Source organism: Macrobrachium nipponense, chromosome 19 (assembly GCF_015104395.2).
Source record: "Macrobrachium nipponense isolate FS-2020 chromosome 19, ASM1510439v2, whole genome shotgun sequence".
Taxonomy (NCBI): domain Eukaryota; kingdom Metazoa; phylum Arthropoda; class Malacostraca; order Decapoda; family Palaemonidae; genus Macrobrachium; species Macrobrachium nipponense.
Genome location: NC_061088.1, coordinates 56811964 through 56830402, shown reverse-complemented (window position 1 = coordinate 56830402; position 18439 = coordinate 56811964). Strand labels below are relative to the sequence as shown.

At 35.9% G+C, this 18439-nt stretch overlaps 1 protein-coding gene across 14 annotated transcripts in view; it reads right to left on the bottom strand.

Annotated features, from left to right (window-relative positions):
- The window catches only part of LOC135217291 (atlastin-like), a 473758-nt gene that overhangs the window by 387939 nt on the left and 67380 nt on the right, over window positions 1-18439 (bottom strand). For all 14 annotated transcript variants that reach the window (XM_064253090.1, XM_064253071.1, XM_064253142.1 and 11 more), the window contains one exon: window positions 10386-10584. In XM_064253090.1, coding sequence (XP_064109160.1) covers window positions 10386-10584 — 199 coding nt within the window. The remainder of the gene's footprint in view (window positions 1-10385; window positions 10585-18439) is intronic.

Sequence of the window (18439 nt, the reverse complement as noted above, 5' to 3'; positions counted from 1 at the left end):
GACCGAATGTCGATTTTTTTTATATATATATTTTTTATATGGAATTATTTCAGAAATAAGAAAAGCTACAACCTTCAAATATTTTTTGTTTTATTCTACATGAAATTGCACACATTTTCATATATAAAACTCTATGAAATGCCTAATATGAAACGGAGCAAATATTCCGAGAATGGGACGTACGCATTTCGGAGATTTGTGGCGGAGAATCCGCGCGCGGAGGGAACGAAAGATTTTTTTTTTTAAATTCACCATAAATCTAAATATTTTGCTAGAGACTTCAAATTTGTTTCAAGATGAAGATAAATGACTGAAATTGTTACTAGACTTGTAAGAGTTTTTTAGCTTACAATTATGCGTTTTTTCGACCATTTCGGTAGAGTCAAAGTTGACCGAACGTGGTTTTTTTTCTATTTATTGTGATTTATATGCAAATATTTCAAAAATGAGAAAAGCTACAACCTTCAATTATTTTTAGTTGTATTCTACATGAAATTGCGCACATTTTCATATATAAAACTTTATGTAACGGCTAATTTAAAATGGTGCAAACATTACCACAATCGCACATATGATTTTTTCGGAAGAGTTACCGCGCGGACGTAAAGAAAATGTTATTTTTTCATAAATTCACCATAAATTGAAATATTGTGCATAGACTTCCAATTTGTTGCAAAATTAAGGTAAATGCTTGAATATTACTAGAATATAAGCATTTTAGCTTACAATTGCGTTTTTTGACCATTTCGGTAGAGTCAAAGTTGACCAAAGGTCGAAATTTTGGCAATTATCGTTATTTATATGAAAATATCTCAAAACTGATAAAAGCTACAACCATGGGTTATTTTTTAGTTGTATTGTGCATGAAATTGCGCATATTTCCATATATAAAACTTTATATAACGGCTAATTTTAAAATGGTGCAAACATTACCACAATCGCATGTATGATTTTTTTCGGAAGAGTTACCGCGCGGACGAAAGGAAAAAGTTTTTTCATAAATTCACCATAAATCAAAATATTGTGCTAGAGACTTCAAATTAGTTGCAAAATGAAGGTAAATGATTGAATATTACTAAAATATAAGAGTTTTAGCTTACAATTGCATTTTTCGACTATTTCGGTAGAGTCAAAGTTGACCGAAGGTTGAAATTTTGGCAATTATAGTTATTTATATGATAATATCTCAAAACTGATAAAAGCTACAATCATGATTATTTTATTGTTGTATTCTACATAAAAATGCGCACATTTTCATATATAATACTTCATGTAACGGCTAATTTACAATGGTACAAAAATTATGTCAGAGTGACTAAATAATTTCCGAGATGTGTCACAGATACTTTTTAGTGCGGCAAGAAAGAAATTCGCACTTGCGCGCCTGCGTAACAATTGTAAACAAAACAACACCTTGATCCGTGAACTCCCAGCATCCCCCAAGGCGCGTGATTCAAAAGTTTTAGGCTGGTAGGCCTATAAGTATTTTTCCGCGAATTTTAAACAAAACTTTTGTAAGTCTACGTAAAATACGTCCAGTCGGCACACGAGAGACAAAAAATGTCGACGTAAAATACGTCCAGTCGGCAGTAAAGGGTTAAAGAGGGTTGACTGTAGGATATTTCAGATTTCATGCTTGCACTGCAAGCAATATTAATTATTCACATTTGAACTGAGGTCTGATGAGACATTTTTGTGAAACTCATCGGTGTTGAGTGAACACAGTCTTGAAAATGTTTTGTAACTTTTTCCGAAATTTGGATGCACGTGATATATTTGAAATACATGAAAAATTTCATTCTTATAGAACATACTAAGACTTCATATCTTGTTTTTGCAATGAAATAATAGAAAAATATAGAGCATATTGCCATTCGTAAATTTTGAATGAAATCTTAAGCAATCATGCCTTTCACTTACAAGCATACTGTACAAATGTAAATCACCAAGGCTAATACACGTACACAATCCTTCATCCAAAATTTTGAAAACAGAAACGCCCTAAAAACCGACTATTTCGTGGAGTGTACAAGTGTCAATTCAAAAGGTTGGTGGTTTGGCATGTGTGTGTGCTGCTACTTAACCCTTAAATGCTGAATAGATGTATTAAACGTCGAGTCAAAATGTCTCCCGTATGCCGAATGGACGTACCATACGTCGACTCAAAAAAAATTTTTTTTTAAATTCGCGGAAAAATACTACCAGCCTAAAACTTTTAAATCACACGCCTTGGGGGATGCTGGGAGTTCACGGATCGAGGTGTTGTTTTGTTTACAATTGTTATGCAGGTGCGCAAGCGTGAATTTCTTTCTTGCCGCACTAAAAAGTATGTGACACATCTCGGAAATTATTTCGTCACTTTGACATAATTTTTGTACCATTTTAAATTAACTGTTACATGGAGTATTATATATGAAAATGTGCGCATTTTTATGTAAAATACAACAATAAAATACTCATGATTGTAGCTTTTATCAGTTTTGAGATATTTTCATATAAATAACGATAGGTGCCACAATTTCAACCTTCAGTCAACTTTGACTCTACCGAAATGGTCGAAAAACGCAATTCTAAGCTAAAACTCTTATATTTTAGTAATATTCAATCATTTACCTTAATTTTGCAACTAACTGGAAGTCTCTAGCACAATATTTCGATTTATGGTGAATTTATAAAAAACTCTTTCCTTACATCCACGCTGGTAACTTCCGAAAAAAATCATACATGCGATTGTGGTAATGTTTGCACCATTTTAAAATTAGCCGTTACATAAAGTTTTATATATGGAAATGTGCGCAATTTCATGCACAATACAACTAAAAACAACCCATGGTTGTAGCTTTTATCAATTTTGAAATATTTTCATATAAAAAATGATGTGACAAATTTTCAACCTTTGGTCAACTTTGACTCTACCGAAATGGTCAAAAAACGCAATTGTAAGCTAAAACGCTTATATTCTAGTAATATTCAAGCATTTACCTTCATTTTGAAACAAATTGGAAGTCTCTAGCACAATATTTCAATTTATGGTGAATTTATGAAAAAAATAACATTTTCTTTACGTCCGCGCGGTAACTCTTCCGAAAAAATCATACGTGGGATTGTGGTAATGTTTGCACCATTTTAAATTAGCCGTTACATAAAGTTTTATATATGAAAATGTGCGCAATTTCATGTAGAATACAACTAAAAATAATTGAAGGTTGTAGCTTTTATCATTTTTGAAATATTTGCATATAAATCACGATAAATAGAAAAAAACCACATTCAGTCAACTTTGACTCTACCGAAATAGTCGAAAAACGCAATTGTAAGCTAAAACTCTTACAGTCTAGTAATATTCAGTCATTTATCTTCATCTTGAAACAAATTCAAAGTCTCTAGCACAATATTTAGATTTATGGTGAATTTAAAAAAAAAAACTTTCCTTCCCTCCGAGCGCGGATTCTCCGCCACAAATCTCCGAAATGCGTACGTCCCATTCTCGGAATATTTGCTCCGTTTCATATTAGGCATTTCATAGAGTTTTATATATGAAAATGTGCGCAATTTCATGTAGAATAAAACTAAAAATATTTGAAGGTTGTAGCTTTTCTTATTTCTGAAATAATTCCATATAAAAAATATATATATAAAAAAATAGACATTCAGTCAACTTTAACTCGTCAGATATGGTCGAAAACTGCATTTGTAAGCTAATACTCTTATATTATAATATAATAATATTCAATCATTTGTCTTCATTTTGAAAGAAATTAGAAGTCTCTAGGACAATATCTAGATTTATGGTGAATTTTTGAAAAAAATATTTGTTTACGTCCGTGCGTTACGAATTCATGCATTATTTTGTGATAATATTTTCTCTGTGTTGCTTTTATCGTTTTATAATGTGTTATATACCAAAATGATTGCAATTTAGTGTAAATTACTACGAAAAAAAGTAACTTGTTACCTTTAACAGTTTTGCGCACAGCACGATTTGAATACAATTATATGTGAAATTTCATTTTTGCGCTATCATATATAGCATTATTTATATATGATAATGATAATTTTTTTCATTTTTGATGGTTGCATACAAAACTTCAGCCAATGACAAAAAAAAAAAAAAGGAGCCCAAAATGAACTCTTAATCTTGAAAACTAAGCGCGCTGTGATTTTTTGAAAAATATATTTTTTCCGCTTCCGCGCTCACTCTGAAACACCTCCGGCACACGGAAGACATTTTTTTTTTATCACTTCCGCGTTTAAGGGTTAAATAATTTTTCCTAAATATCAAGAACTGACCTTAGAAAATCCCAAGGTAATAAAATAAGCTGTACATCTGCCAAGCTTTAGTGTCTCTCTCTCTCTCTCTCTCTCTCTCTCTCTCTCGGCTCTCTCCTCTCTCGGCGATCTCTCATCGTCTCGTCTCCTCATCTCCTCTCTCTCTCTCTCTCTCTCTCTCTCTCTCAATCACAGGAAAAGATACTGCTAACTTGAGACTCTTTAATCAGTGCGTATTAGCACATATGCAGGCACTGTTTGTGTATGTGTTCATAATATTTTAACAATGTGTAGTACAGGTAATACATCTTTGGAAAAAAAAAAAAACTTTTGTCAGTTGTGAGGACTATAAAGGTGTGACCAGCATGGAAATGAATGGATTAACATTCCTTGAGAGATTAAAGAGATGAACACACACTTCTCTCTCAGGAAAAAATACTATTAATGTCAGTTTCTTTAACAAATAGGTATTAGCAGATAATATGCACACAGACTTTGTGGACTATAGTGTGTGAACACCACGCAAACAGAGATAGGTTAACATTCCTCTAGTCCCACTTTTTTATTATTAATGATCTTAATTATCTCACATTCATTTAACAGTAAACCATTACGTAATATAAATAATAATAAACTATAATGAACAGTACAAAAAAAAAGGATAAAAATATGCTTTTGCTGCAATAATGATGTTTGATTAGGCTCTTGATCCCTCAGTTCCAAAATCCTAAAAAACTCCAAAAACTGAAACACACGTCCCCAAGATGTCAGATAAAGGATTATATACATGTAATGCATATACTGTATCAACACAAAAGCTGTTCCTATTCGGCTCTGTATTTACGGACTGTGGGCATACCAGCATCGACCATAACACATTGAAAATATCACTTCTCGTCCAGTCACAGAAGTTTAGCAACGACTGGGTCCGGTCAGTACTTGGATAGGTGACCTCCTGAGAATCCCAGATGCTGTTGACATCTTTGCGTACATGGTTATAAACATTGAGGCTAGTTGGTATGTACTTGGATAAGTGACCTCCTAGGAACTCCAGATGCTGTTAGTGTCTAGATGTCTTTTGCAACCATGATTCAAGTCTTGGGCTTACAACTTCTCGTCATTCTACCTGATTTGTCGGTTGGTCAACAGTGTATGAGCATTCCATTGCTAAGGACCTAAAGGCTACTAAGTGCCAAAAGGCTTACTGCATTACCACTTAGGACTTCACCTACAAACTAAGTACTAACAATTTGTTTTTGGTTCTGGCTTAGACAAGTGGGGTCTAGGCGCTCTATCTTTTTTTTTTTTTACTTCAAGTATGATAAAAAAAAAAAATGTACTCCACAGGTGACATGGTGGACAACATGTCCCAGGCAGCGAGATTTCAAAAGGTCAGGGGCATTGGTGTGTCTATACCATTCAGGAAAAACGAGATTTCAAAAGGTCAGGGGCATTGGTGTGTCTATACCATTCAGGGAAAACGAGATTTCAAAAGGTCAGGGGCATTGGTGTGTCTATACCATTCAGAAAAATGAGATTTCAAAAGGTCAGGGGCATTGGTGTGTCTATACCATTCAGGGAAAACGAGATTTCAAAAGGTCAGGGGCATTGGTGTGTCTATACCATTCAGGAAAAACCTGTCAAACAGGTACTAAGGATGGAAATGTGGTCACAATAGACCAAACTCGCCTCCCTTTTACCATCAGGATGTTGCCCCTAGATCCTCGGACTCTTTCCTTGGGTTCTGTGGTGGCTGCTCAACAATCATGTAGATCATCCAGCTCTTGAGGACAGGTAACAGCTCACCTAAAGTATGCCCTTCTAAGGGACAGTTAGCAACCATCACATGCTAGATGGATGTGCATGCAAGTGTTCTAGATGACTGAGTAGCCTCTCAATAATCTAGCTCTTTTTGGATTAATAGATACGACTCATTCCCTCTCTCTAGCAAGGGGAGAGAGGAACTGACAGCGAACACACCTGTTGGTTATCTTCAGCTTTATTGTCTCCAACAATATGGGTTCCCCCAAGCCTATCTTCGAATCAACGACATTACCTTCCATTTACTCAAGAGGCCCAGAAGGCTTGCAGTTGAACATCAAATATGCTCAATAGATCTGCGGTATGTATCTCCCTTCCTTTAATCTTTCATGACCAGGAGAGAGGCCCCAGGTGAAGCGAACTACCAGTCAGTTCAAAGATTTGCTCAAATTCCTCTCACCAAGGAATAAGTCTCCCCTATGTTAAAATCGAAGGTTTGTACACGTGTAGAAACAAATGACAAATTTTTACCTAACATACAAACCTGAGATCTTTATATAAATGGCCCACCTCTAGTCACCCCTCATTCTGCTTTCTGAGCCAAAAGGTAAAGTGAATGAAACACGTACTAACTGGATGGAGGGGATTCCACTCCTTCCATCAGTGGCCAACTACCACCATCCAAATTGTTTCAAGTTAAATGCTGGATCCAGTTTGTGCTGAAAGTCAATCCCTATGTAAAGACCTCAGGTTTGTATGTTATGAAATATGTAGTATATAAATTACTTTAAAAATTTATCATTTTCTTGGGATATCATACAGAAGTAGTACTACATTAACCCTTCAACGCCGAAGTGGTATAATAAAAATCGTCTCCCGTATGCCGGGGGGGGGGGGTGTGTGTGTGTGTGTGTGTGTATGTGTGTGTGTGTGTGTGTGTGGTGTGTGTCTGGGGGTGACCGCCAAAGCGGAAAAAATGTTTTTTTCAAAAAATCAGAGGGCGCTTTAATTTTCAAGGTTAAGAGTTCATTTTTGGCTCCTTTTTTTGTCATTGCCTGAAGTTTAGTATGTAACCATCAGAAAAAAATATCATTATCATATTTAAATCATGCCATATATGATAGCGTGAAAACAAAATTTCATATATATTCGTATTCAAATCACGCTGTGAGCAAAACCGTTAAAGCTAACAATTTAATTTTTTTTTTCCGTTGTATTGTACACTAAATTGCGATTATTTAGGTATATAACACATTGTACAACAATCAAAGGAACACAGAGAAAATATTATCACAAAATGATGCATGAATTCGTAACGTGCAGACGTAAATTTTTTTTTTCCAAAAATTCACCATAAATCTAAATATTGTTCTAGAGACTTCCCATTTGTTACAAAATGAAGATAAATGATTGAGTATTACTATACTGTAAGATTTTTAGCTTACAATTGCAGCTTTCGACCATTTTGGACGAGTTAAAGTTGACCGAATGTTAAATTTTTTTATATATATTTTTTATATGCAAATATTTTAAAAATGAGAAAAGCTACAACCTTCAATTATTTTTTGTTGTATTCTACATGAAATCGCGCACATTTTCATATATAAAACTCTATGAAATGTCTAATATGAAACGGAGCAAATATTACAAGAATGCGACGTACGCATTTCGGAAATTTGTGCGAGCGGAGGGAAGGAAAAAGTTTTTTTTTCAAAAATTCACCATAAATCTAAATATTGTGCTAGAGACTTCAAATTTGTTTCAAAATAAAGATAAATGACTGAATATTACAAGACTGTAAGAGTTTTAGCTTACAATTGCGTTTTGTGACCATTTCAAAAGAGTCAAAGTTGACCAAACATGGTTTTTTTTCTATTTATCGTGATTTATAAGCAAATATTTCAAAAATGAGAAATGCTACAACCTTCAATTATTGATTGTTGTATTCTACATGAAATTGTGCACATTTTCATATATAAAACTTTATGTAACGGCTAATTTAAAATGGTGCAAACATTACGAAAATTGGACGAAAAAATTTATGATTTTTTCGGAAGTTACCGCGCGGACGTAAAGAAAAAGTTTATTTAATGAATTCACCATAAATCGAAATATTGTGTTACAGAGACTTCCAATTTGTTGAAAAATGAAGGTAAATAACTGAATATTACTAGAATGTAATAGTTTTAGCTTACAATTGCGTTTTTCAACCATTTCAGTCGAGTCAAAGTTGACTGAAGGTTGAAATTTTGGCACTTATCGTTATTTATATGAAAATATTTCAAAACTATTAAAAGCTACAACCATGGGTTGCTTTTTGTTGTATTCTACATGAAATTGTGCATATTTTCATATATAAAACTTTATGTAATGGCTAATTTAAAATGGTGCAAACATTACGAAAATCGGACGAAAAAATTTCTGATTTTTTTTCGGAAGAGTTACAACGCCGACGTAAGGAAAATGTTAATTTTTCATAAATTCACCATAAATCTAAATATTGTGCTAGAGACTTCAAATTTGTTGCAAAATAAAGGTAAATGATTGTATAATACTAGAATATAAGAGATTTAGCTTACAATTGCGTTTTTTTTTACCATTTCGGTCGAGTCAAAGTTGCCCGAAGGTTGATATTTTTGCACTTATTGTTATTTATATGAAAATATTTCAAAACTGATAAAAGCTACAACCATGGGTTGCTTTTAGTTGTATTCTACATGAAATTGTGCACATTTCCATATATAAAACTTTATGTAACGGCTAATTTAAAATGGTGCAAACATTACGTCAATTGGACGAAAAAATTTATTATTTTTTCGGAAGTTACCGCGCGGACGTAAGGAAAGTTTTTTTCATAAATTCACCATAAATCGAAATATTGTGCTAGAGACTTCCAATTTGTTGCAAAATGAAGGTAAATGATTGAATATTACTAGAATATGAAAGCTTTAGCTTACAATTATGTTTTTCGACCATTTCGGTAGTCAAAGTTGACCGAAGGTTGAAATTTTGGCACTTATTGTTATTCATATGAAAATATTTCAAAACTGATAAAAGCTACAACCATGAGTTATTTTTTGTTGTATTCTACATGAAATTGCGCATATTTTCATATATAATACTCCATGTAATGGCTAATTTAAAATGGTGCAAAAATTATGTCAAAGTGACGAAATAATTTCGGAGATGTGTCGCTGATACTTTTTAGTGCGATAAGAAAGAAATTTGCGCTTGCGCGCCTGCGTAACGATTGTAAACAAAACAATGCCTTGATCCGTGAGCTCCCAGCATCCCCCAAGGCACGTGATTCAAAAGTTTTTGCCTAGTAGGCCTATAACTATTTTTCAGCAAATTTTATGTAACGGCTAATTTAAAATGGTGCAAACATTACGTCAATTGGACGAAAAAATTTATTATTTTTTCGGAAGTTACCGCGCGGACGTAAGGAAAGTTTTTTTCATAAATTCACCATAAATCGAAATATTGTGCTAGAGACTTCCAATTTGTTGCAAAATGAAGGTAAATGATTGAATATTACTAGAATATGAGAGCTTTAGCTTACAATTATGTTTTTCGACCATTTCGGTAGTCAAAGTTGACCGAAGGTTGAAATTTTGGCACTTATTGTTATTCATATGAAAATATTTCAAAACTGATAAAAGCTACAACCATGAGTTATTTTTTGTTGTATTCTACATGAAATTGCGCATATTTTCATATATAATACTCCATGTAATGGCTAATTTAAAATGGTGCAAAAATTATGTCAAAGTGACGAAATAATTTCGGAGATGTGTCGCTGATACTTTTTAGTGCGATAAGAAAGAAATTTGCGCTTGCGCGCCTGCGTAACGATTGTAAACAAAACAATGCCTTGATCCGTGAGCTCCCAGCATCCCCCAAGGCACGTGATTCAAAAGTTTTTGCCTAGTAGGCCTATAACTATTTTTCAGCAAATTTTAAAAAAACTTTTTTATATCGACGTACCATACGTCCAATCGGCACCCAACAGACAATTTATATTGATGTTTAATAAGTCAAATCGACGTTAAAGGGTTAATACTTAAATAAGAAATGAGTTGTTTGAATCTGAAGTTTTTTAATACCCTGAAAACAAGTGTTTTATAAAGGAAAATTAATAATAATAAAATCCCACACATACACGAAGCTGGAGGATCTGTAATATTTAAGCCACATAAAAAAACTGGTCCATTCTAAATACAAAATACTTGAGTAGTTGAAGTGTAACTACACTCAATATACTGAAAAAAACCAAGCAGTTAAAACAGTTCCTACAAGCTTAAGCATTCAAATTTTTGAGTCTCCCAGAATATAATGAAATAGTATAAACCTACCTGTGCAGTCATATATCGAAGAAGAAAATCAAGAAGAAAGGATTTGCCTTTTCTGAAGGCTCCAGCAACAGCAAGGACACACACATATTTGTCAGCAATCCTAGGATTCAGTAGAACTTCTTCTAAAGCTTCCTCATCTAACTCAAAGGTATCTGTTTCCTCATTCAAAATGAGGACTGGCACTGGGTGGCCATCCATTCTGCAATAGAAGTACAGAAATGTTATGTTCTTTCACATCATGCATTTTTTAATTCAAATATGACAACCTGCCAAATCAAATTTAAAGTTTACCTTCAATTCTCATAAGCGGCAGGTCAATGCTTTTGAATCAATTAACATTTACAGGCACATGAGTCACCCAACATATGTATCAAAGCACCTGAACCAACCTGCCTTACTGTATGAGAAAAATTATGCACATAAAGTTCTTTCTGATAGTACAATACTGGTTAGTACAAATCAGAAAGAAACTTAAAAGTAAAAATCGAGGTGAAAATGCGACTGAATAAATACAATGCACTACAAATAAAAATATCTGACCATCTGATACTAACAATTTAAAAAAAAAAAAAAGAGAAAATAAAGCACTCAAAATTACATATCTGACCATCTGATACTAACAATTAAAAGACAGAAAATAAAACACTAAAAATTACAAGTTAATAAAATACAGTAGACTACACAATATATTCAACTATAAATAAAAATATCTGACCACCTGACCCTGGAAAATACAAGACACTACAGAAATATTATGAACTAACATGACATCAAAATTATGGTGAACCAAGATTTTTCAACAATGCCAACTTGGCATAGAAACCTCAATCAACATCATGAAGAAAAATTAAAATATACTAGACTTTTTACTTTTTTTGGGTATACAAACCAAAGCCTTTGTGTAGATGGTCTTCAGTGCATGTGTGAACAAGGTATGAACTTGGAAAGAATAGCACACCATGGTGGAGATGGGGGGAGGGGGGGGGGGTAAATTGGGGAATAATACTCCCTCCACCCATACTTTCCAGACACCTTTTCTTCCAATCACAGGCACAAAGAAGGGTGGTTGAAGTGGGTTCAAAAATGCTCTTGGTTGCATATGGAATTAGGGATGACAGACTCCTTAACCTACTACCTTTTGGTGAAAAGGTTGACCAGAGTAGTAGGACCAGAGGCAAGAACAGCCTATGTGTGTGAGGGTGCCTACACAGCTTCCAAGTAGCCACCACAGGCCCTCAAGGGAATGTATTAGAGGATTTTGGGTGACTTCCCTTTGGTAAAATGAGGTAAAGGTAGTCAGCCTATGTATGACTCCTACTTTCATTGCCTGATGTATAGAGTTCTTCCCAAAAGCAAAGGAAGGGCCTGACTGTGTATACTCTTGAGTACGAAGGAAAGTCAGTCTCCTCCAAGAGGAGTGAGACTCATTTTATTACTGAACAAAGCCAGGAGAGGATATTCCAGGAAACCTCCTCCTCACGCCTACCTGTATTGAAAAAAGTTTCTCACACCCTAGTCTCTGAGAATGGGTCCTTTACAGATATGCTTGATATTGGAAACTGGACGAAGTAGCATTTCATCCTTGTCACCAAAAACAAAGTCAGGCACAAATCCCAGGATGGAAGAGAATATATATTCTCTATTCAGTCTTCTTGGCTTTGGCTTCAGCAAAGAGGATGGGGAAGATAAATGGTTTGTTAAATTTTGTCTGTCACTGGTAGGGTTGTGGAGATCCAGTGCCTTTTCATGGAAAAACTGTATCTCCAACCACACCACTACTTCTCCAGGACATTTACATGAAGACAATGTTTGTCCTGAGGCCACACACCTGAAATGAGCTTGCCTCTCGGATGCATGCCACAAACCCTTCTCCATGTGTCTGAGAACAGAGGCCTCTCTGGACGGGCAGGTGTCAAGGAACTCCCTTTATAAGGTGTCTGACTTTCAGACCCTCAAAAAACAAGCTGAGAAGGGGGGGCTGTCATAGTATGCCAACCAATGCTGCTCCAGTTGCCACTGTAGCGAGCGATAGTGACTCCATCCACGTGGCAGGTGCTCCTCTAAGAATGACAGATATCCTAAGACTACTTGTCAAAGCTGAGTTGGTTGTTCCTGCCAAAGCAAGAACTGTGCCATTACTGCCTTTGCCTTGTAGCTGCTTCTGTGGGACTGCACCAGGAAGGCTCTCACTACTTCCAGATCCAAAAGCATACCCAGGTGCTGCTGCTTAAGGTTGAGATCAGACTTCTCCACTTGACTAGGATACCTAGTTCATGACAAAAGGAAAGAAGTCTGTCTCTATCTTCTAACATAACAGCCAATCCCTGGAAGAAGCTAGGATCAACTACTATTAGCTTCTTTCATTACTGAATGTCCATCAAATGAGCCCAAGGTGAGATTACAGCAAATACCTGATGAGCTTTAGCCAGTCTGGAGCACAGAGTGCCTTGAATTAGAAAATGGTCCCACTACAAACAGTGGAGGTGCTTCTGGGTGCTATGAAGAATTGGTAACTGAAACTATGCATCCAACAAAATTGAAAAAACACAAGAAGCTGTCCTCTATCAGAAAATCAGTTTCCATTTGGAATTGAGTCTGTAATACATACTTGTTCAAGGGAGAGAGGTCAACTACAGGTCTCCAACCCCCAGATGCCTTTTCTGCAAGAAAGATCCAACTCTAGAAAGCCAGAATCTGATCTCAAATTCCAAAAACACAGTCCTGAAAATTTAATAACCTAAGCATCAATGATACCCTTAAGAGTGAGGAGCAAAGAACCTATTTTACAAATACCACATTTTTTACATGACCCCCCCCCCCCACCATTTAGCATTTTAATAGCCAATTTTTGTACAGAAGAAAAGTCAGTAATAAGAAGAACAGAGAAACTTCTATACAAAATACATGCAGCTGAAATAGCCATTATTTCCAATACTACTAATAGGTATAATGATACATACGTTATCGCATATTTTTGTTTTGTTCAAATCTTTGTGTATCTCAGTCAGTCATACTCTAAGATACCTCTCCTAAATGCCCTGCTCCTTCTAAGGCTTCTGGCAAAAGCCTAAACGAAAGGAGGAGGTCATGAAGCTCAAGGAAAAGGTAAAACTTCTCGATATGCTGAAGGAAGGCAAAAGTTACACCATGGTAGCACACCATTGTAGCCTGAATGAAATTTCCATACGTACATCAAGGAGGAGGAGATACAAAAGGCTGTAGGTCGACTATACTATATCAAAATTAGTTTATGGCTTAGTTCTTAATCTCCTTAATACTTTTTGGTTCACTTAATAAACACTTTCAATGTGCTCATATTTAATCTTTGCAATTAATTTGGAGATCCATATAAATTTTATTGTTTTTGAGTTTTCAGCATTCTAAAATATATTTGGGTTTTTTTCTTAATCTCATTACAAAAACACATGAAAAAGTCTTATTATAGAGCACAGTGGTACCTCAGCTCATGAGAAGTCCTGTTCACGAACAAATTGGGTTACGAACCAGATGTTCAATGAATTGTTGTTCCCATTCGCGAATCGTGCTTCAAGCCACGAACACACAAAAATAGGCTAACCTCTTTTCCTCCTCTTTATCTAACCCATTTTCTAGTTAGGCTAACCCCTTTCCTCCATCTCTTTATCTATTCCATATTCTAAATTAGTTAAAAAAGTAAAAGAGAATGCTAAAAGAATCATTAGTAATTTTATACTTGTTGTGTAAATGCATACAGCCAGAAACAGTTGATTTGCTATGAACAACCGAATCCGATAACAACAGCGGTTTCCTTGCATTTCAACTATCATACAGTAGTAAAAAAATGACTGTAGTTATGTTACAAATGACATTAAGTAGAATAGGAGTGATACATTTTACATTACAATATCCTTATTCGCTTTGGAAAAAAGATCGGCAAGGGCATTTACATACTGCTAAGTTTAAGCTACAAGTTGTAGCTGAAGCTGAGAAATGAATGTTCATGTGCTTACGACTAATATTGTGCATCGGCAACATGGATGAATCTCCTGCAAACATCGGTATAGTATACCATCAAACTCAACCGTAAACAAAATTTGAGAAACGTGTTATAATCAAAACTATGTAAAGCTTGTAGTATTCTGATGAAATAAAGTAAAAATATTGAACGCAATTTGATTTATTTTACGCAATAAACATGCTCCAGTGCTATAACTAACAAAAAAAAAATAACTAAATTTTGTTTACAACGATACATATAACATAAAATAGGGTATTTAGAGATTCATTTACGCTATCTAGAATAAATATCTCTGATTTCAGTTCAATACAGCAAAATAAACTTACCTCGCTTGATTACTGTTTGTATTTTATAATACAATAGTAATATGAAAATACGTACAATATTATTGGATGCACTGAAGTAAAGCATAACTTTGTGCCAGAAAACCATAAAAAATGGAAAGAAAAGGTGTTTCGGAGGTTTGGACAAATTATTTGTTTTTACATTATATATTTTAAATGGGGAAAGTTGAATGAGGTTACAAATTTTTCGAGTCACGAACAGCGTCCTCGAACAAATTAAGTTCATGAACTGAGGTACCACTGTATACACTATGACAGAATGTCCTTTTGCAGCTTTGCACATTAACAAATTTTTATATTGTATTATTTAAAAAAATCAGTTTCATACACATATTACGGAATTTTGGTATGTACTATATTGGTTCAAATACATTACAGTCTATCATTTGTGAAAACAAATTTTACTGGTAAAATCAGGTCAATCATAGTATATGCAATAAAAAAATATTTTAAGCAATTCATAAAAGGCCAAGGAAGCAGCCATATCCTTAGTTGAAAAAGGTTCCTGAATTTGAAAGGGGAAACTGATTTTGTCAATGGCAAGTCATGATGAAATTTAAAACTTGTACACGACCCTATTTAAATCAAAGTGATTTGCGAAATCTAAATTCCAAGGTTAAATGAATGCTCTAGTATTTGGAATAACTGAATTTTCAAAGCTAAAATAATCCTTCTTAAAAAACTTATAGACTAATGGCTTAAAAAAATTGAAGTACTGAAAGTCCTTTTAAGATCACAACTTCAAAATTTTGCTTCTGCATGTCATTATTGTATTGGTAAGTCATCTAAGCCTTAATTGCCTTGACTTTTCATGTACCTTGCAGAAACTTAGTCTAAATCATAAATAAGATATACAGATTATTCCTAAAATATTTGTTCAGTTTCTAGTTTGTGATGAAAATATATTCTTTGGTAATATATACTGTTTTTTCATAAAGACCCATTTGCTCCTACTGTCCTTATTTGAAGACTGCTTATATTTTTCTTTATACACTTCCTCACCTTATCCTTTCCTTTATTTTTGTACGGTTTATTATATCCTAACTTATCAGAAAAATGAAGTTTTTATGATAAAACAAAGTTTAATGTATACTTACCTGGCAGGTATATATATAGCTATATTCTCTGTTCCACCTGGCAGAAATTTTCAAAACTCGCGGCAATCGCTAGTAACCTATTAGTAGTTCAGGCAACCACCACCCCGTTACCGTGGCGCTAGCGCTAGGAACCGTTCCCAATTGGGCCAGATTTTCTCTGAACCCTGTCCCCTGAGGGGAGGCGGGTGGGAATTAAATTATATATACCTGCCAGGTAAGTATACATTAAACTTTGTTTTATCATAAAAACTTCATTTTAATGTATGACACTTACCTGGCAGGTATATATATAGCTGATTGACACATTTGGAGGTGGGTCAAGGACAGCAACATTCTTAGAGTATAAAAATATTATTAAAATATTATTAAAACTCCAGGTTCCTTACCTGCTAAGGTAGCTGACTTCATAGGTCCTGCCTCTAAGCCTGCTTAAACCTTAGTAGCTCTCAACAAGGAAGTGTCCTGTATGTTGAAGAAGCTAAGACTGGAACTGACAACTGGACGTGACCAATGTGTTGACAGATCCTTACAGCCCTCTTATGCCACGGCATTCAAGCTAGTAACAGATCATTTACCTGAACTACACACACACCATCACCAGATAATACTAACACGACTGAGAGAAGTACCGCACCCTTTCTCAGACGACCAATAAACACAAACACCATCACCTAATAAAATCAACTAGCTTAAAAGAAGGTTATGGGGTAGTAACTCCTTTGCCCAATACTGTGCCCGAGGACACGTATGGACCTAGCGTCTGACAATTATCGAAGGTTGTCTGAACGTCCCTAAGATAATGAGACGCAAATATTGAATTAGTTCTCCAATATGTGGATTCAATAATTTCCTTGAGGGCTAAATTCTTTTTAAAAGCTAATGAAGTCGCCACTGCCTGACTTCATGAGCCTTCACTTTCAAAATACCAAAGCTCTGCTCTTCACACAACATATGAGCCTCTTTAATTAACTCTCTCATGAAGAAGGCTAGAGCGTTCTTCGTCATGGGTCTAGTGGGGTCTTTAACTGAACACCACAGAGCATCAGACTTCCCTCTGATAACTCTTGTTCTTTCTATATAACATCGCAACACTCTCACTGGGCAGAGAACTCTTTCTTGCTCGTTACCGACCAATTCATTTAGACCCAAAACTTCAAAGGATCTTGGCCAAGGATTAGCTGGATCCTCATTCTTGGCCAAGAAACCTTCTTGGAATGAACACACTGCATTTGCCGTGTCTCCTCCATCCCACCTTCTTCGACATGGCCTGAAGCTCACTAACTCTTTTAGCAGTTGCCAATGCTACTAAAAAGATAGTCTTCTTAGCAAGATCTCTCAGAGAGGATTCTCTAACGGTTCGAATTTGCTAGAAGTTAAATACTTCAAGACCACATCCAGGTTCCAAGCAGGTGGCCTGCCTTCTGATTGTTTCTTCGTCCCAAACGACCTAATCAGATCTCTCAGATCTAAGTTATTCGAGTGATCTAGATCCCTGTGTCTAAACACTGAGGTTAGCATACTCTTATAACCTTTGATTGTCGAAACTGACAAGTGTAAATCCTTCCTCAAGTAAAGAAGGAAATCTGCGATTTGGGTCACAGAGGTACTGGATGAAGACACTTTCTGTTCTTACACCACTTCCGGAAATTGTCCCACTTCGACTGATACACCGTGATTGTGGAGGTTCTTCTGGCTCTAGCCACTGCACTGGCCACCTCTCTCGAATATCCCCTCGCTCTGACCAGACGTTCGATAGTCTGAACGCAGTCAGACCCAGAGCGAGGGTATTCTTGTGAAACCTGTCGAAGTGGGGTTGTCTGAGTAAATCTACTCTTAGAGGAAGAGTCCTTGGCGTATCTACTGTCCATTCCAGTACCCTCTGTGAACCAACTTTGGGCCGGCCAAAACGGGGCTATTAAGGTCATCCTCGTTCCTTTGCTCTCCCTGAACTTCTTCATCACTTTCCCCAGCACCTTGAACGGAGGAAAAGCGTACAGATCTAAGTTTGACCAATCCATCAGGAATGCATCTACCGCCACTGCTTCCTGGTCTGGAATCGGAGAGCAATATGTTGGTAACCTTTTTGTTCTGGCTGTCGCAAACAGATCCACTACCGGACGGCCCCACAACTTCCACAGGTTCTGGCAAACCTCCATGTGCAACGTCCACTCCGTCGAAAGAAGTTGCTCTCTTCTGCTCAACAGGTCCGCAGTCACGTCTTCTCTCCTTGTATAAACCTGGTGAGTATCACGACCTTTTCCTCTTCTGCCCAAAGCAGAATTTCTTTTGCCAGATTGTAAAGGGGAAAAGAATGAGTTCCTCCTTGTTTTCGAATATATGCCAGAGCCGTGGTGTTGTCCGAGTTGACCTGCACTGTCTTGTTTCGAATCAACTCTCTGAAGTGCTTCAAGGCCAAGAAAATTGCCAACAGTTCCTTCCTGTTTATGTGCCACTTTGTTTCGTCCTTGTTCCAAAGTCCCGACACCTCTTGAGGGCCTAATGTCGCTCCCCAACCCACGTCCGACGCGTCGGAAAAACAAGACGAGGTCTGGGTTCTTCTGCTGAAGCGACATCCCTCTTGCTAACCTGCCTGGAGTTAGCCACCACTTTAATTCC